The sequence below is a fragment of the Rhyacophila brunnea genome, unplaced genomic scaffold (genome assembly GCF_057557595.1).
Source record: "Rhyacophila brunnea isolate RB1 unplaced genomic scaffold, BYU_Rbru_1.0 scaffold_11, whole genome shotgun sequence".
NCBI classification, from domain to species: Eukaryota; Metazoa; Arthropoda; class Insecta; order Trichoptera; family Rhyacophilidae; genus Rhyacophila; species Rhyacophila brunnea.
The window spans coordinates 31,514,650-31,535,329 of record NW_028232763.1 but is presented as its reverse complement, the minus strand read 5'-3'; the positions used below and the strand labels follow the sequence as shown (position 1 = coordinate 31,535,329).

At 34.4% G+C, this 20,680-nt stretch overlaps 2 protein-coding genes across 2 annotated transcripts in view; one reads left to right on the top strand and one right to left on the bottom strand.

The window, feature by feature from the left end:
* Positions 1 to 1,251: 1,251 nt before the first annotated feature.
* Positions 1,252 to 10,631, bottom strand: LOC147078580 (la-related protein 7-like). The gene is made up of 8 exons (XM_085957440.1): positions 10,598 to 10,631; positions 9,962 to 10,268; positions 9,268 to 9,435; positions 7,243 to 7,617; positions 5,720 to 5,899; positions 5,010 to 5,190; positions 3,200 to 3,438; positions 1,252 to 2,925 (listed from the first exon to the last, which is right to left on the bottom strand). Exons 2-8 carry the CDS (start codon positions 10,259 to 10,261, stop codon positions 2,716 to 2,718), a joined length of 1,653 nt encoding a protein of 550 aa, XP_085813566.1. The 5' UTR covers positions 10,262 to 10,268; positions 10,598 to 10,631; the 3' UTR covers positions 1,252 to 2,715.
* A 618-nt stretch (positions 10,632 to 11,249) lies between these two features.
* Plc21C (Phospholipase C at 21C) overlaps positions 11,250 to 20,680 on the top strand; it is a 59,004-nt gene continuing 49,573 nt past the window's right edge. Inside the window, exon 1 of the mRNA XM_085960236.1 lies at positions 11,250 to 11,778. Coding sequence (XP_085816362.1) covers positions 11,674 to 11,778 — 105 coding nt within the window. The 5' untranslated portion in view covers positions 11,250 to 11,673. The remainder of the gene's footprint in view (positions 11,779 to 20,680) is intronic.

Below are 20,680 nucleotides of genomic sequence, written 5' to 3'. Positions count from 1 at the left end.
CATTGAGCTTCTTTATGAGCTATTTGTTGACGAATTTAAAAGCGGCGATTCAGCTACTGTGATTTGATGATTATACACAAAACTTTCCGTTCGCTGAGAAGCCACAAGCTTCGTTCTTCGTAGTTCGTTTTTTTACCGGGAGGTTTCTACTGCGCTGACGCAGTAGGCCCACACGCCGGCGTGTAGCGTGTAAAGTTGACCGGCTTTCAACTTTTCTCGGTAGAGTGTTTACAACTGCTTGTTAGCTTGTTCAATGATTACACTGGGCAACTTTACAGGCAGATTATAAATTCGCCAACAAACAGCTCGTAAAGAAGCTCAATGTAATTGACGCTTAAGTAATATCAATTTATTTGGAAATAAATTTAGAATGCAGCAAAAGAAATAAATACAAAATAATAAGACTGCCAAAGCTTCAAAGATATTTAATTTAATATTTCGTATTGAGTGAATTTCTATAGATTCGTAATGGCTCTTTAGTTACGTTATTTTTCATTGAAATCAGACATGTTTTATAGCGTTAGTTTCTATAATTTTAATTAATGAAAAATTTAGTTTTGATTTTAATTTAAGAATAATTCCCAATACCCATGGCCTAAGAGATATACAGGCATATTATTAATTTTATATACCAGCCATTTTTAATTTCTAGTAGGCCATGATCTACTGGGAATGGGACGATTTGGCACCGCGAACTGGCCTCCGGTAATTGGCCGCCGGTACAATCGGGACGCCGGCCCAATTGGACGCCGACCCAATTGGCCTCCGGGAGGATTGGACGCCGCACAGTTGAATTAAATGCGCAAAGGAATAGACGTACGTCACGATTTGTTGGAGTAAATAAGCAAGTCAGTTTGATCTGATCATTTAACTTGATCAAAATATGTATTATTTTTGGCTGAAGACACTGAAGTTTGTTTGTTTGTTTATTAGCTTTTTAATATATTTATAAACATAATGCAGCATGAAAATAAATTTTTATCACCATCTTTGAGAACGATATAATATTATGTTTAAAATATAGTTGGTAACAAATACCATATAAAAGTAGTTTCAATATTAATTTTTTTGTTACAGGAGGTAAAGGTGCTGAAGACACTGAAGTTTTACAAATTAAATAAGAGCATATATGTTGCCAAAATCAGCTATTCATTTTAAATACTGTCATATTGTATGGTAACGCAATGTGAATGCACAGGGTAGAACGAAATTTATAAGCACACTAAGGGAAAGGTTAAAGAAACAAAGATAAATTGTTTATTAGCTTTTTAATATATTTATAAACATAATGCAGCATGAAAATAAATTTTTATCACCATCTTTGAGAACGATATAATATTATGTTTAAAATATAGTTGGTAACAAATACCATATAAAAGTAGTTTCAATATTTATTTTTTTGTTACAGGAGGTTTAAACAATATAGAAAATAATATATTCTATGGCAACTATATATATTTAAGTAGTTGTAGTTTAAAACAAACATATCCTGTAACCAATAAATTTAAGGCATACAAACACATTAATGATTATCATTGTTGGATTTAACTGTATGACTATTGGATTAAACGCCTCGTGGAAATTCTCATTTCACTTTTCATTATTTTATTCATAATAAAACATTCCAATGATAATTATTTTTTCAATTATAATAAACGTAAATTTATTAATTGAGATAATACTGCACTATGCATGCATTAAAATTTACATAGGATACATAAAAATGTTTGTTTCCATTTGAAATCCTGCATGCGTAATTACGGAGAAAACAAATGCATTATTGAATTCAGCAAACTAAAATACATTTATATACAAATCTTGAACATATTATGAATTGACGAAAATTTATAAAAGTATGTGCTTAATTCTTATGTACATTTTTGAGTTTACAAAAGACTAATAGTTATTAGTGATTAACTGGATTGCGCTACAAGAATTTAAGGATAAAGGATGCAAGATGGAAAAACTTTTGCAGGAGGCCAAGACCCGCCGAGGGTTGTAGTGCCAGAAATGATAATATGTAGTTACCATAATATTATGCTGAATATGAGTAGGTTGTATTATTATCATCATCAGATTGGTCGATCCACTGCTGGACAAAGTGTCTCCTAGTTTTTCTCGGCCCTTAGTTCATCACTGCCATGTAGATCAGTGGCGAATTAATACAGTTATTTATATGTACTTGCATACATAAACACTTTAATTCCCGCCCGATTTAGCCTAGCATATTATGTCAAAACTCCCAAGCGTTTTTTACTAAAAAATCATCGATTTAAAAAACTAATCGATAAATTAAGCATGCCATTATTGATGTAGCTCACCATTGGCAATATGCTGACCAACACACCGTTGCAACTTTGCGGTGTTTTGATAACCAGGCTTTGTTGTTGACCCTCATCGAAGTATGTCACATTTGCAGAATGTGCTGACTGTAGATGAGGCGATTGTGCGATAACGCTGTTGTTGACCGCCACATCTATATAGAAAAAGAATGATCATCTTGGGCATACTTAATTATGGCCATGCTGTACGAATTGTAAAACCATAAATTTTGCACATCTCTTCTGTAACGCAAATGGATTTGCTAATGGAAACACGGTTCCCTTTATGTTAGAATGAAATTCATAGCCAAATTTCACCAGTCATCAGTATTCAATGTTTTTAATTTAAAGATATTGATCACTCTATTTACAAACAGGCGGATGACAAGACTGATCATTCATCGAATCGAATATGCTTTCCGGGTTGGTTGATGAGTTGGGATGGGGCCAAAGCCTGTGCCTTCTTTACGAGTCGGTCCCGGCCGCGAATCTTTCGCTTGCTGGAGGAGCGGCCCGTCTGCTGTCGCCTCAGTTCCTCCCAGTATTCTTTCTCCGCGTCGCCTCGCAGTACATTCGCCTCGGGGAACACACCTGACGCTGCTAACTGTAAAAATAAAAATTGATAGGATAGAACATTGCAAAGCATTGCAAAAGAGACACAGATATACATCGCAAAATCACTGACATCAATATGATAGCAATAGTAACATTTTTATTCAATTCAAGATTCTCTCAACTGGTTAATGCGTACGGTGGGGTCAGATATGGAGAATTTGTTCTCATGTTGAAGAAAAACCTACTTCCATTCAGATTTTTTTTTAAATGGTTCGACATTCCGATGGATTTTGCCAGATTTTCTATTATAATAGTTGTTTTACCTGTTTAGCAGCATCGGCGTCATCGAGTCTGACGTGAACATCGAAGCTTCCCTCCTTGGCGTCCACAAACTTGACGTGCACGTTGGCTTTCGTGGCGCTCTTCAATTTCTTGACATCGGTGCAAGGCTCGGACAGCTTGGCCGCCACTATCACTCCCTCCACGAATGGGATGTCAGCCACGGCCACTGCGGGAAGCGCCGCCTCAGTTTCCACATCCGCTACTGCGCCGCTCTCATAAACTGATAACCACACAATATATATGATGAACGATGTCATATCACCAGATTTAGATTGTTTGAAATATTAAATAATGTTTTTGAAACTGTGTGCTCATTTGTTTATCTTGGGACCCTTGTCACAAACACAAATAACACAAGCAATGAAAAAGACCACTGAATCAACCTCATAAACAAGTGCTATTTTGTTCTTTAAAACCTTTTGAAGAATAAGGGTCAATGAAAGGAAATTAAAACTCTCTATAAAGCCCTCCTGGATTAATGTATGTATCAAAATACTGTGCTCTCAGCAAACAGGATGAGAGAAAGATGGTTATCTTTGAGGGTGACATGTACATTTTACGTATTACATTTTGCCATATCACAGTTCATCGTAAGCTGTCAAAACGGAAAGAGATGGCCGTATAGCAATGAGATAAAAAACGACACATTATTCGTGAAGCATTGCAGACAGTAATGTTCCAATTTTATTAGATTCAATAAGAACATTGATTTGCAATTGATTGGTAAAAATTTATTTGATATTAACGCTGTGATTATTTATAAATATTCGAAAGGTACGACTTAATACATAAGAGTACCTACTTGCTAACCTACTATTGAATCATTCAGAATTTTATACAAATATAATATACGATATGATTGTATTTCTAATTTACTTACGGACCGACCTATTTATTTTCTTGTCTTTATTCAGACGGTTTTTATTACATATTTTTAAGTGTTCTATTTAGACATGGATTTGATCTCAATATTATACAATAATATTGATTTCATAACAGCTCACGGTGAACTATGATACAGCCAAATGCATATTTCCGGACACGATTTTTGAGAGGAGTCATTAAAAAATATTAATTCCTCTGCATGTTATGATCATTATGCATAGGCTTTATACATGGAGAGAATGACTGTTGGGCGGAGACAACAGCGACCATCACATATGGGCCACTATGAGAGTGTCCGCCGTAAGAAAGGAGGGTCCAGCGGTATACAGTTAAGGCGCGTGTAGGTATGAAGAATTATAATTCCCCTTTTCACCCTCCTTTGTTGCCGCTTCAAAATAGTTTACAATAGTGATTATGGCCACTCACTGCACGACGCTGCAGCGGATTTTCCATTCATAAAACAAATTGTCTTTTTAACACATATTTTAATACTTATTCAATATATATTTAAAAGAAACTACCTCAAAACTTATTTAATTTATAATTAACTAAATAACACCAGTCGATATTTTTATACATACGTTTTTAATAAACAAAATAGAAACAAACCTATTTCTTGTTAATTTCATTAAATCTGAAGTACCTTTTGTGTTTTGCTAGTTTGTTTACATCCTATAGACAAGTATGTATGTATAATGCCTAAAGATTGGTGAAAAGTGTAAATTAGAGTTGCCATAATGGAAAATAACAATAAAATAACATTGTCTTATTTGTTGAATAAACGAAATAGTTTGTTAATGGTAAACTTAAGGTCCACAATTTAGAGAAACTAAACCAAGCTTAGATGTGAACCAAGCGGTTGCACAAAATAATGAATACCAGTTGTATAATTATTGTAATAATTACTTGGACATGCGGCTGGTGGCATGGGACCAGGTAGAGAGTGGTGGGGCAAAGCGTGTTGCATTCGTAACACCTGTTTGAGTTCTTTCATGTGCTTCCGTTGCATGTTCAAATACTTGTTCCGCAGGACTTTCCAATCCCGCTTTGACAGAACTTGGAGGCCTCGTGCCGCACCCTCCAGACCCTATTAAAGGACAATATATATTATCTTAGCAAATATATTATATATTCTTGTTCGATACGGAAACAACTTTAAAACTATTTAAAATAATAAAAAAAAATATATATATTATATTTCTTTTAACACTAAAAGAGGCAATGAAGTCCAATGGCAGTAGTGTAGTGAGACAGTATGTATTTAGTAATAAAAGAGATTCAGTGAATGGTGTTTAGCTGTCATCCAGGACACTCGAATCTGTTTTTCATGGTGTTCATAGAAGACAAGTAAAAGCTAACATCCTTGTACCATTCAAAAGTAATAGATAATTCTAATCAAATGGTATGTTCTGCAATTTTAGAGCCCCATCTGTTTATCCATAACATTCGATGTGGTGAAAGGAACGTATATTTATTTATTTGGTTTTTAATAATAAATTACAGGTTTTATTGTGATCGAACTATAATGATAATGCTTCTTACATATAGTTAAGACATTTATTATTTTGTGTTGTATTCTTCTATAGATTTAATTAAAGAAAGATCATAAATGTTACCTTTTCCCTTTCTTTTTGCGGTTTTTTCCTGTCCTTCTTCTTTCTTTTTCTCAGAGGTTTTGTTTTTTTGATGGCAGTTTTGTCGATAACATCGTCAGGCTCTTTGGAACCTTCAGAGACATCCTCACCTGGTGCTTCCTCTTTTGCAGGAACATCGCCCTCCTGCATGTTAGATGTTTTCTGAAACATAAGATGTATAGTAATAAAGAATCTAACATTCTTAAATCTTGTCTGTGTTTAGTATTGAATAAAAATATAATAATATGTAGCAAAGATAAATCTAGGCAAATGGTAAAAGGAATTTCAGTGCAATGAATTCAGTCTGGGAACAGTTTGATACAGGAGGTAAGTGAAGAAACACTTTTCAATTCTCCTTCCGTGGATTATCATCTACTGTGAAATAATAATTAAATCATCCTGTTAAATTTGTCAAATAACTGGTTACATTACGGAAAGATGTTATGTCCAGCTCATTACCTCCTTCATGAAGAGTATCAGCCAAATGGTGAAACATGTCAAAACAACCCCTTGAAACACGGATTATCCAACCCATCTATTTTGACCGCTATTATAAAACGAGAGGATATTTTTCTTTATTGGAAAAAATATATTTTATATATACATAGTATATACAACATTTTTAATCTCCTCACTGGCAGAACACCCGCATTTGACTAGCGTTATCTTAGATACCCTTTTTATAAAGTTTCGTAAAGCCAGCTACAAACGTAACAGCATTACGTTATTAAACATCAATACATAAGCGTGTGTATGATTATGAGACATTAACATGTGTTATAGCGCGGAGGCCGTCGAAAACTTTCTCTTTCACTCATTCGGACGTCGCATGCAGCATCGTCCGGGCGCCCCCACTACCACACGCTCCCACTATCAGGGGCTCCCACCATAGCACGCAGCAAATGTTATCACACAGACGGCAGAGAAGGGGTCGCCTATTTGACTATATAAGGTGATGTTTGGCCTTCAGTTATCAATTAGAATTGAGTCGAGCTTGGCTTCGTCAAGAGATCCAATTCACCTAGTTCACTACAGTAGCCTTGCTTGCACTTTGAAAACGTATAAATGCGGTTAGCCGTAAGCACTATAGAGTTAAGTGAGCTATTCAATCGAACTAGGTACATGATTTGACTATGCCGTAGTTCCAGTATAAATTACCCCGCAACTTATTATACTCGCGTTATATCAAATTATTGTATTGTTATTATCAAAGATAAAATATACCGTATACACTTCGAGACACTCATGGCTTATAAAGTTCTATAATATACTTGCGCATGCTTGCTAGGATAAGATAGGATTCAGTAGTGTATTTCGGTAATACAGTTCAAGCATAAACAGACACCACCCATGTACACTTGTGTTGTGTAGACGCTATAAGGCCGGCATTACTTGCGCAAAAAATTACGTAAGTATACCGCTAAGTATTAAGTTTTGTCTGTGGCTGACTTTAGACATTCCTTCGCTTAACCTAGGTAGAAACAAATGGTTAAAAGAAAACTCACCGAATCTGTATCACAGTCTTCTGTAAGTTCTTCTTTAGTTTTTGAAATATCTTCAACTTTATGTTCCTCTTGAGATGTTTCTTTTGGTTTATCAATTGTTGCATCCTCAGATTTTTCAATGTCAGCTGTATGAGATTTTTCAGCGCTGTGTTTTCTTTTAACCCTCTTCTTGGGTGGTTCTTTTGAATCAGTCTTACTAGAGGGGTGAAATACGTCGTCTTCCGTTTTGGCCGATGGCAGATCAGGCTGGAATCCCTGGTAGCTGTAAAGGGCGTCAGGTCGGGTGGTGGTCGCCAGCTTGCATCCGTTGTTTGCGAAAGCGTCCAGGCACGCACCAGCGTCCTCCGCATTCACAAACTCAACAAAAGCAAAACCCTGCAAATTTTTTTACAATTACGCATTATTGTACAATACCGGACCGGGTTAATGGTATAAAATTAATGTGTTTTATCACTTGACCACATATAAAAAATATTTACAGTACGAGTATGACTATAAACATACAATATGCTTACATATTGCAGCTTAAAGTTTAGAAGGCATCTTTATTTAGTGGTACAAACTATTTCCGGCTTATACGCGGCGAAAATGGAAGCTCTGCCATTCTTGGCAGTATTGACATGTGTGACAATTTGGGTGTATCCGTTGTTTGTCTCCCAAAGTGCAGAACTAACCTGTCATCAGTAATGCCAATTGGGAGGGCAATAACTATTTTCAATCAAATGCTTCAGATCTTGATATATTCCATTTACGTGAGAGTGAGTTTAGGTGGACGTTGTTTTATAAGTTTTTAAGATAGGGTCCAAACCTAGTTCACTCGGTGTGAGTCCATGGACCTACTTTTATTTTTAATATTTATTCATATTATCCTGTATTTTAAGAGCGGATGCAGAAACATTTGTCATAACTAAAATTTCCTTAGCAGAAAACACTATGCAGAAACATTGTCCTTAGTTAAGATCATTTCTATTGAAAATAATACCATATTTAAAAATTCTCTTTCCTATAGTTTAGGTAAATTATTTTATAATTGTTAAACGATGACAAAAATATGACAACTGCATTTTATAAATGCAATAACTATGAATACATATTAATATTTAATTATAATACTCTTAAGTTTCCGTTATAAGTCATTATACGTGATTCCACAGGCACCGCAAGATATTTTTTTAACATGGTAACACTAGCGTCAAGTGTCATTCTATCATCTGGCATCTTGTAATTCTGCGGGCTGGCGTATAAAAGTAAAATAATATTCTGCAAGTACATGCCAAACGAATTAACACTATCAATATCCATATTGAGATACATCGTTAAATGAATTTGAGTGTATGGACTGTTTTATAGACATGCGAATTTATTTTGACAGCAGCTGTCAGTGGTAAATGGTAATACAGAAGGGGGCGTGTTCATAACAAAAGTAGTCTATGGTTAAGGATTCTTTAACTCTATACTCAGGATTGTCTATAGTTAAGTCATGCTTTTCGGCGACTTATCCTTAGGATCGAAATCTTAGATTGTGCATGCCGCTCTTATTTCAATATTGTTAACACTTATTTTTTATGTCATGTCATGAATGCTTAGAATTTATTTATTTGTCATGTTCACTATATATAAAATAAATAAATTTGAATATCGTACCCATTTTAAAGTATTAGATTAGACACTATCTTACCAAGAGGCTAAAAAAACATGGCCGGTTTTGAGGCCGCAACGATGTTATATTATTTCTTATACATTGTATACTTATATGCGAATAAGAACGAGACATTTATGAATGCAATAATTATTCATCGTAGTAGATTTTTGGGTTTCCACTGTGTGTCCTACTTCCTTCTTTCCTCGACGTTTCGGGCTCGTTGCAGAGGCCATTATCAAGAGATGATATGTTTTATGATGAATGAGCCCGAAACGTCGAGGAAAGAAGGAAGAAGGACACACGGTGGAAACCCAAAAATCTACTACGATGAAAAACAACCGTGAAAGCCTCAAACATGCAATAATTATTGTAAATATACAAACCTTGATCCGTTTAGTGTTGTGATATTTTGGCAGGGAAATGTAGGCAACAGGTCCGTAGACGTGGAACACCTCTGTGAGCCATTCGATACCACCAGAAGGAGGGATGCTCTCCACGTATACCGTCCGAGAATCAGCATCGTACGTCGCCAACGGGGTCACTCGAGTCACCTACAGTGTTGTTAACATTATGTAGTCATTTTCACGAGTACTCTGGTAGAGATATGATTGCCAGCTAGTGGTGTGCAGACTATAGATGCTGTAGATGCGGAACATGCACCAAAATATTTGATAAATTTCTATATAGGTATTTATATTATGTATTTATTACTTACATGTTCAGTAAATTTTAAAGAACAATACTTCTTCCAAGTTACATCTATGTATAATAGGTACAAGTCGGTTATGGGGAAGCCAAGCAGGAACCACGCTAATTGTCATAGCTGATTTTGGCAAAATTCATGAATTCAAGAATGAAAACCTAACCCAACCTAACAAATAATTCAGTATATCGGCTATTTTCAAAATGTGTTTGCCGCTGGCTTCCCAATGACCGACTTGTACCGTATAATATTATGCAGTGGTGAAGGGTGGAGGTAGGTTGTTAAGATCCGCTATAAATAGTGCACACTAAACTTTTTCAGTCATACGTATTTGTTTTCATTGAGATGAAGCTACAATTTACAGATTTACTTACTTTAGTCCCGTCGTCTGAAACTCGAAGTAGCGAGGAGTCTCTCAGTGCCTTAGCTATGTCGGCAATGTTATCTGTCAAGGCTTTAATTTTGTTGAACTTGAGAAATGTGTCCAAAGGCACCATAGGGTCTAGTTGCATGAGCTCGTTGAGGAAACGATCCTTAGAAAGCGACGCGTCACTGAAGTAAAATTCCATCTGTTTCAAGATGGAGGCATACAGTTGCTTCTTCCGATGTCTGTGCCTCTTCTTCTGCACGGCGGGGGCCGCAGCATTCTGGTCACTCTCTTCCATACTTGACATTCTGACACTAAAGAAATGTATTAGTATTAAACGATAATAAACTGATCACGTAGTAGATAAACCGATAACGTAAATAAGACATTTCTTAATTCTATTATCAGAATTAGTTAATTTAAATTTAAAACTATAATATTTTATGAATTGATAGTGGCGGGAATATTGCAAAACATCGTTTCTGTCGAGCTTTACATTTTACTATTACTTGAAAAATGAAACTGAAAATACGCCTGCTGTTATTAATTTGTTTAAAAATACATTATTCAAATAAAAGGAAACAATATAATATGATAATATTTTCGATATGTAAGATTAATTTAATTTAGATTTACTACTTACACCGAGACGACGGACGACGATTTTGAATTTGAGTGAAGGTATGAAATCTCTTCTTTTTCTAAATACGATTGCGATTGAGTACATGAATAATATTTTTAAATAAGGCTATGTCATGGCAATACTCAAATAAAAATTCATTCGGATGAATTAAAAAAAAAACGGAAAAATAGAAAGGTAGGTATATAATTAATAATATACTTTTATTTAAGTAGATATTATAACCTTAGTGTTCTTGACAAAATATATTTAGATTTATCGAGTTTGAAAAAAAAACCTAACTATGTCATTGAGATTTAAAATAAAACCACAGTAATAATTTATTAATTCAAGTTAAATATGCTTTATCGTTCACGACGTTATGTGAAGATTTTTTAAATGAAGTACTAAAAGCAATCTAAAAATGGTGTAGGTACCTAGGTAGTAGGTAGTTCCATGGATATTCTCACCCATTATTAAATGTAAATAATATTTTTCTTCACCGATAGACATTTTTTAGAGAGATACTGAAATTTTTGAAAAATACGCAGTAATTTAGATTTAAATATATTTAAAAAAAATAATGACGTCTACTTGTAGTGTTTTTTTTTTTACTACAGTGTGTATAAACGGAAAATGGAATATTGATAACAAGTGAGTACTACTACTGACAACCCTTCACACAAATGGAATGGAATCGTCGGTGCGACCTGTTTTCAATCTGACTTAGTTGACTGGTGACAATGGATGTAGTCAATCTTTTCGTAAAATTGGACGCGGACGCGACGCCGGTCGCGCGTTTCTCTCGCGGATCGTCGTGCAGTTTCAGATCGAAATACGCGAATTGATATTGATATTGTGCGGGGTGTGATTGAGGTTCTCGCACTGCACTGGTGTTCTGTCATTTCCTATTGAAATGACAGATTTAGTCTGAAACTGAAAAGGTTAAAATCGGTGTATATCTATATGAAATGTATGTATACGCTCATGTACATGTATTCCGGGAGCGGGTCAAAGCGTAACCGTATTATAATGGTTGATATCCATTGAGTGCGGCAGAGACTAGACGAAAACGGAGTGATACGGATTGCAACGTAATTATGGCCGGAGCGGTCGCCAATTCTGGAGGCAGCGCCGTGCAGCTGAAACCTGTTGAGGTTTCCAAAGCTCTTCAGGACGGAGAGAAGTTCATTAAATGGGATGAGGTAGGTGGCGTTCTCCGGGCGGGGGAAGCGACTCGTTCTCCTGTTATTCCATGCATGCTTTATCTACTTGTAAATATACCTCACCCCCTTCGCGAAGTTTGCTTTTTACATGTTTTTCACTTGCATTGTTTCCATTCGGAGTCATACAAATAGTAGTTATCTATCAAGTAACTTCTTATGAAAACATGATTACATAGGCAATCAACTGATCATTTCCACTACAAGCACATAATATTATGTGCATATTATCCTCTTAATAATAAAATACATTGTTTGAATACTACAGACTGTGTTTCAGTATTATGGTGATACATTTATTGTCGGTGCTCTGCACACCCACTGCTTTTGTACAAAGTACATTGTTTGATAAGTATTGTACAGAAAAGTATGGCAACAGGTAAATAAAGTAAAATTAGTGGTCCACCTATGCCTAAATAGCTGGGGAATATTTTATAGATCATTATTTGGGTATATGTGTGTGGTTTTCGCTCCCTACACAAATATATTAAAATAATACTTTCTCATTGTAGACCTAATATTATTTACAAAGCATCTTGAATGAACAGCACCAGGTACCTATCTTGTATTGCCATATTCGGTCTATTTACTTCACTGTTTTTTTAGATGTGGCAAAATCTGTATATATGAGCATTTATTTTTAATACATGGCATTTTTAATGATTTGTTGATGTATCGTTAGTTATGGTAACATCTTCATATAAAAATGTGATGTTTACAATGAAAATACCCAATTCTGTGGTACTTAAGTACTGTGATGGCAAATGATTATCAATTTTTGCTACGCTTCCATGAATTCACTTTCTGTTTGGGCTCACATGCATGATAATGATATAAAATCCAATTGGCTGAAAACTGTTCTATACCAATCAGTCGACACCTCATTGGCCGCATACTGCCTTATGCAAAATTTAGTTAAACGCCTATCCTATATTATGGTATTATGGTAAATCACCAGTTGCATCTGTTTATTTTTACCAAACTGAGAAAAGAAGTCTCCATATGTCATCTAAGAAAGAAATATGTTTTGATATCTATGTGAAAACTAATATCATATCTATTGAAAAACTCCAATAATTTATTAAGAAACATACCTACTTAGTGAATACATTGAAAAGGATGCACATTCGTAGACACAACGTCTATAGACGTTCTGTTTTGTGACTCTGGAATGGAATACGACATGACGTTTATAGAAGTCATATTTTGGATTAAAATAATATGTTCCCTGCTACTTGTCTCACGGTTCGAACATATTTCCATTAGATAGTGTTGTATCTTAAGACTTTACTCATTTCTATATATCTAAATCAAAATTTTTTTTTTTTTATATGTATCATATCACTAATATGACGTATTAGCTAACATGTGTCTGCGAATAAGTATTCTTTTATTCTGCTTTAAATTTAAATTACGAATTTCTGCTAAAAGCAATTGGAAAACATTTTTTTTATTCCCCTGTAAAATGGCACCTCGTCTGATATAATTGCCATCACAGTACCGACGTACAGGAGGCATGGCACCATTGTCATCACTTGAGGCGATTCCTCTGAACAGAGCTACTGTGCTGTAACCAAACTATTCTCGGTATTTGTCCAGCCAGAAAATACCATTATTCTATTCGTACTTGAATCTGTTTGTATTTACCATTTCTTATGATGTGTCTGAAGACCTATTTCAATTTTCTGATTTCTATGTTTATAGCAATTCTCTCGTTTAATGTTAAATAAGTTTTTTCCGAGTATCCATGTCTTCATACCTACTGTAAAATAATACATGCAGCATATCTCACCTTGTAATCAAGTGGGAGATTTCTACTCCAGAGTACCCTGTCATCTTGAATGAGGTGCTTCAGACCATCTGAATTCACTCCCTTGTCTGGATTATGATTCCCATCATATATACATCATAGTGTTTTATGAAAGACATCTCAAGCCAAAACATTCAAATTATGTGTGGTTGCTATGAGAATAATAATAAAAAGGAATAAAACATATTCATTTTTTCTTACAGAACAGTTCCATGTTTCCATGTGGAGGTATGAAAACTGCTCTTAAGCGCCTGCTAGATGCTCATGCTTTACCACAAGCTTACCTGCGCAAACCGGTTTGTATAGGGAAGCCTGTGTGTATGGACGGGAAAACTGTAGCTCACACAAACCGAAAAGTGCTTTAAAAGTAGTTTGCACAAACTATACCGCGCAGGGAATTCACTGCTGTCTAGCCTGCGCGGTATAGTTTGTGCAAAAAATACGGAACACTTTTCGGTTTGCGTGAGCTACAGTTTTCCCGTTCATACACACGGGCTTCGCGATACAAACCGGTTTGCGCAGGTAAGCTTATGGTAAAACATGAGCGTCTTGCCGGAGCCTCATCATAATTATATGTCACTCGTACTCGTTTAGTCCTCAACACCTCATGAACAAACTCAATATATATTTCGATATAATATACTTGATGAAGCCTTCCATGTGAGAGAAACACATGTTGTAAAAGAATTTTTATAAAGGGTGAATACCGAGTTTACATTTTATTATTTGTATTTTCATTGAAAGTTTTGAAAAGAAATATATGAAACGAAAGAAATAATGGGACAAATTAAATACCTATAAAAATTAAGTATGTAGGTATGTGCACTCTGTGTACATATTGAAAAGTATCCACCTTAAAATTCTTCATTTAAGTAACGTACACACTTAATGCTATCTTGGAATTTAATGATTTTTGTACCTAACTGTACACACCAGTCAAGATTATAAAGCATATACAGAGCAATAAAATTTGTACTTCACTGAGTAGATATAAATTTAATATACTATTTACTAAAAAACATTTAGAAACTAGGTACTTCTCAAGGCACTTTGAAGAGTGATTCATTACTTATTTGTTTTAACTACCAATCTGTAATGAGAGTAAGTGCTTCCGTCGTGGATTGTATACTTGCTAAGCAATGACTATGACTCCGAGTTCCTAATTATCATCCTATAACCCATAATGTATTAATTTATTTTATAATATCCTCAAAATGTTTAAATTACTTTAAGACAGAGTGTTCCCAATGACGTACTGCGAGAGTTGCTAGTTTTTATAAGATGTAATTTTGATAAAGGGATTGAAGAACACTAGTTCAAAATATTTGTCAAATCTCCACAGTCTACCTCTAGAAATCCACTTGAATTATTGAGTTATTGGCATATTATGGAGTACCTACTGATTGCGACCCCCTTTTGTGGTAGCTAAGTAACATGCGACCCTTCGCCATATTGGATAAATAGCCATTTTATATTAGTCAGGAAACACACTAAAATAAAATTCTACACGTGCATTAAGTACCATTTAATTATATTATTAATCATCATATCACCTCTAAGCCTGGGCCTCCAGGTTAGTGCCCTATCAGTCCCCCCCTTACGGGGGCCATGCAAATAAATGTCATAGCAGTAGTGTGAAGTTTGCTGCTTATGAACCTGCAATGCTAAGTTACTTGTACCGAATCTTATCGGTGGACCAGTGGTCCTTTTTTAATTCAATTTCATACATTTAGACTCCTCTATAGCACGAGGTTTTCAACATCTTTGGACATAACAATTAAGATATTGCATAAATATTATTGTAGGATAATAAGTTTGTACAAAAATGTGATGTTTTTTTTATTGATGTTCATCAGATGTCCAGTAATTGATAAAATGTTGACTATCAATATCTGTGCACTGTATCATTGTTCTAAAAAAATAATTGCTAAGGAATGTAACGTCGCCCCAAAAGCAAAAGGGCACTTGTGCATAAATTGAGTTTTGAGAAAAACGCATTTTAAGTGTTTTTGGAGTGAAAAAAAATCGTGGAGAGGTTATTACTTAATATTTTGAAATGAAATTTGGAATACATGTGACCTAATTACTCAAGATTGAAATGCAATTTTAATTTTTTTTATAATCTGTCAATTTTTGATTTTTAAGAGGTTTTAAGTCACATGTTACCTTTTTCCTATATGCATTTATGAATAGTTGCACATAATTTGAAACTGTTATTCATTCATCTACTGAGGTTTAATACTTAAAATTTAAACTCAGTGTTCTTAAATTGGTATATAGGTTTCACTTCATACTATTTAAATAAAAATAAATATTTGTGTTTTTTAAATATTTGTTTATTAGTGTAAGACAAAGAATTTATGAAGAACATGCATTACAAAATAAATATAAATAAAGAAATTAAGAGCAGTTCAGTCATCAAGTTCATTATCCTCAGAGGCATCGGGTTCCAACAGTCTGTCAGCTATAGTATTGCTTTTTCACAATCCTTCCCAAAATGCATGATAATTGCGAGGAATAACTCCATCACTGCACAGTTTCAGAAGGTGTCGCAATTTTAATGGGTTTATTGGAATTTCTTGGCTGTATTTTGGCGTTAAGACAGTTTTCGGGTTGTGTTGATAATGCATGCCTTCCTCTCTTTCTTGGAGTACGTGCTGGAATCTCGATGAACTCTGTTTCGTCATACGACGTCTTAATGAATATTTTCAGCGGTTCGTTTTTCAGACATCGTATCCATTTTATTTTCATCCAAGATATGTTGTCCATGTTACCTTGGATGGTTTTAGTTTTTAGCAGTTTTAGATCAAAAATATCCCTGAAAGTCAATTGAATCACATTCAACGGTTTTTTATGCCTATAATCAGTGTAGGCCATTCTTCTGGTGAGTTCATAGAAATACCTTTTTTTATCTTCTCGATACTACTATGTCTATTGTATGCTGTCCACTTCCATTTGAGAATGACCAGTCTCCAGGAATTTAAGGTTGATAGTTTCCAATGTAGTGTTTTTCACAATTTACAATAGTAGAACAGCTATAAAGCGATTCCTATTTTGGCCACTGTATGAGTCAGAAAAAAAGAGAAACATCCTTAACAGAATGCGGGAGGCTTTTTAAATGAGTGAATAAAGCTGTTCCAACTTCATCAGAATCACGATGACCGTGACTCTAATTCCAAATGTAGCAAAATCCCTCTTTTAATGCTTGGTCATGAATGGTAAGATTGAATGTACCAAACTTTCTCGTGTAATAAAAACTCGATACTTGTGAGCATGGAGTATAGAGGACCGTCTGTAAAACAAGAGTGAAAGATTTAAAGCTGTCATCTAATGACGCTCTAGCTTTATCTTCATCTTTTGATTTGCGAGTGTCCACTATACGCTTATTGTGATCTTCCAAAATATTTATTTTGGCCTCTTTGTCTGCTGCCAACATGTTTTTAAATTTTTCACAAATTTTATAAGTGCCCCTTTTCTGCAACGAAATTATTTTTTTTGTACAAAGGCCCTTTCTCACTTTTAAATAATTACACTTGTTACCTTTTTCCTATATTATTTTTCTAAACATTGCACATAGTTCCTAAAATCGTATACATGTTACCTTTTTCCTATACATTAAATGAAGATCAGTTTACAAATATACAAGTAACCTTTATTTTCTTTGCTTAATTGTGAATACATGGGTGTTGCTTCACAAATGCCGATTTGCCCATAATGTAGAGAAAAAAAAATACGAAGAAAACTGCATTCATAACTCAAAACCGTCAAAATTGCACATGTGCCCTTTTGCTTTTGGGGCGACGATAATTAATTACAAAAAATATTGATGTGATAAGTGAGTTGCCTTGAACTTTAACGTCTATGAAAATTTAAAACAATGCAATACAATCACAAAACAATTACAAAAAATGTTTCTCTCACAGTCTAAAAAATAGTGGGTTTTCAATGATCTCTTATGATAGACAATTGAAAAATATTTCAACAAACTATTTTCCGTATGTTGTTGAACCAAGATTCCTTTTTTTCTGTTGTGATTCATTTGGGATACTTAGTAATCAGTGGTGTGCAGTTGGTAGATGCTATGGATGCGGCAGATCCCTATATTATTCTATATAAAATATCTATTAAAAAAAAAAATTTTAGTAAAAGATGAGAAAATACCATCACAATTAATAGAAAAATTCATGTGATCTGTTTATTGTCTGTATAGGTGAGTTGTGTATAAAATACATTATCGAGATCTTGCCAAGACGACGGACAAAAAAACCACCCACCACTGTGTAGCACATCACCATTCCATAGCATAATCCATCATGATATGCAACATGGCTCAAATCACGCTACGTATTAAGCTGACACAGCAATAACACATATCTCGATTTATTTCAGTTTCATTCATTTGTAGAATAATTAGTTAGTCTTATACAAAGTTAAAATAGGTAATTCAGTAATTGAATTAGTTTTTAAGGCAAACTGATGTGTCTAGTTAAATTATAAATACAAAAGAATAACCTGTACTATTTTAAGAGAGGGAGAAAGGTAGATTTTTTGCGAGAAAACAATTGTCAATTATAGATTTTTTGGTAAAAAATAGAACAATATTTTTTTTAAATTCATCTATTTAACACACAGTACTGTCTCAGTAATCCGCCACCACAAAAACCAGACAAGTGTCCAATTAGTGAAAGCGTACATACAAAATATGGTATAAATTAAAACAGGTATTTCATAAAAATAGTTTTTTTTTGAGAAATTTGTACTAGTAACTTATGGTTTCATTTATAACCAAAATCAAGTATGTATTAAATTATATATATTTATAAACTAAACTTATTAACTACATATCAACAGTAAATCACTTAATACAACCAGTTGTTTAGCGAGGCAGATATTTTTGAATGGTCTAAGATTCCTGGCTTTCCCTGTGACCAAAAGCTTCAGCTTGTGTGTTCCGGTTGTGATTGGTCATTGGTCCTTGGGCACTTACCTCCCTGGTGCATTACTTTCTTTGTGATGAACGTACGTTTTACGAGGGAGAAGTTTTCAAAATAAACCCGTCTCATCTGCGGTGTATCCTACTCAGCGGACTACTGAATTTGACATATGAATACCGGCGAACTATAGAGCTTGTTTTTGTGCTTCCAACTAGTAAACATAACGGCTGATTATAGTAGTTGTCGGATAATCGAGAGGCGGATTACTGAGAGTGTACTGTATTATTTTCATGTCTTATTTTCCAGATTTCCATACATAGTTATCCAGCAATTCAAGTAATCTAGCATCATCAGGTTTTATACAATGCTGGATTAGTGAGATTCTACTGTAATATTGACGCCTCTTACGTAAAAGGCCAAACTGCGTTTTTGGCTATTTAGACTTGATTGCCTTTTATTAAATAATTGTAAAGATAATACAACAATGATAATAGAAAAGATACAAAAATTCAATCAATATAATATATCAATCAACTAAAAAATTACAATTTCAGCATTAAAAATTAACGTTGTGGTGTCATTAAAATATATTAAAATCGTAATACTGAAAACTACCATTTTGCAGTTCCGGCCTTATACGTAGGAGGTGTCGATATAATATATATATAATATAATATATAATTGGCTCTACAATCTTATGTGGATGTGGACCTTTGTGGATCTCTGTCTCCTCGCAAAGAGGTTTCTTGTTTTTTTTATTTTATGAGAAATGAATGTCAACCAAATGCTCAACCTACTACATCCATACTCTGGGTTCAAATACACATTGAAAAAAGCACATGTGAATTTGCCAGAACAGGACCCGACACCGTCAACTTGGTCAATGTGTAACTGTAATATTATTTTCCAAAATTCTTATACCTACATTCCATTTGAATTCTGTTCTAATAATAAATATTTTAGTGGGTAATTAAGTAGTAAATGAGTGTTTTGATGAATAAAACCATTTCTATAAAGAAGGCTGAGGAGCATGCCCAATCTCAAAAGTCACCGCATGCCACTGCTAGTAATATATTATATAAAAAAAAAACATTTTTCATGTAGAGACTCTTAGATGTGAATTTTATTATTCATAATTTTCCCTGAATCCAGATGTCTATGTCCAGTTGAATGATGGTTTTAGTGAAAATTGGAGCAGTTCCAGTGCATTCTTTTCTTGCTACATTAAAATGTATAGAAAATCCGGTGACATCTGTTTGTGTATGTTTTTTATAAATATAACCTCTGACTACTTCTATCTGTATTCTAGATAATTTACACAACAGGGGACTTCCTGCTGTAACCGATAGTTACAAATTTGCAGCTATTCATTACTCTAAATGAGGTGTCTTATTAGTAAATATATAGTCCACAGTATAATGTAACAATATGAACCAGTGTCGAAGGGTGGAGGTTGGCTGTTAATATCCGACATAAATAGTGCACACTAAACTTTGACAGTCAAACGTATTTGTTTTCATTGAACTAATACTGCAATGTGTAGATAGTGTTTGTTAGTTTTTAAAATTCAATTAAACCCTGCCTAATCCAAGCCATAATAGGTAATAGTCAAAATATATTCATCTACAGTAGGCGCTCGGTAATCCGGCACGTCCAATAGTCCGGCATTTTGCAACTCAGCTCTTCTGCTCTATAATCTGGCAGGTGTCACATTAAACTGCCCGATTACAGAGCGGAGAAGCTCGGCAGTTCGGTGCCCGACCTTGACACATTATTTATTATTTCCTATAGAAATCCAATAATCCGGCATTTCGGACAATCCAGCATAGGTGAAAAAATATGGGTGCCGGATTACCGAGCGCCTACTGTATCTATAAAATATATAAAATTTTGCCATTATACCATACATCATTTTAGATATTTTATAGAAAAGAGAATGTTTTTTATCGATTATGGTTTGGTCAGGACTTAATAAATTTAAAATAACTAACCAACACCATCTGTATATTATGTATTCTTCATTCAATGAAAACAAATAATTAGTATGACTGAAAAAGTGTGCACTATTTTTATTCACATATCACACATAGCATATGTAAACTATTATGGTTTGGTTAGGCAGGGTTTGATTACATTTTTT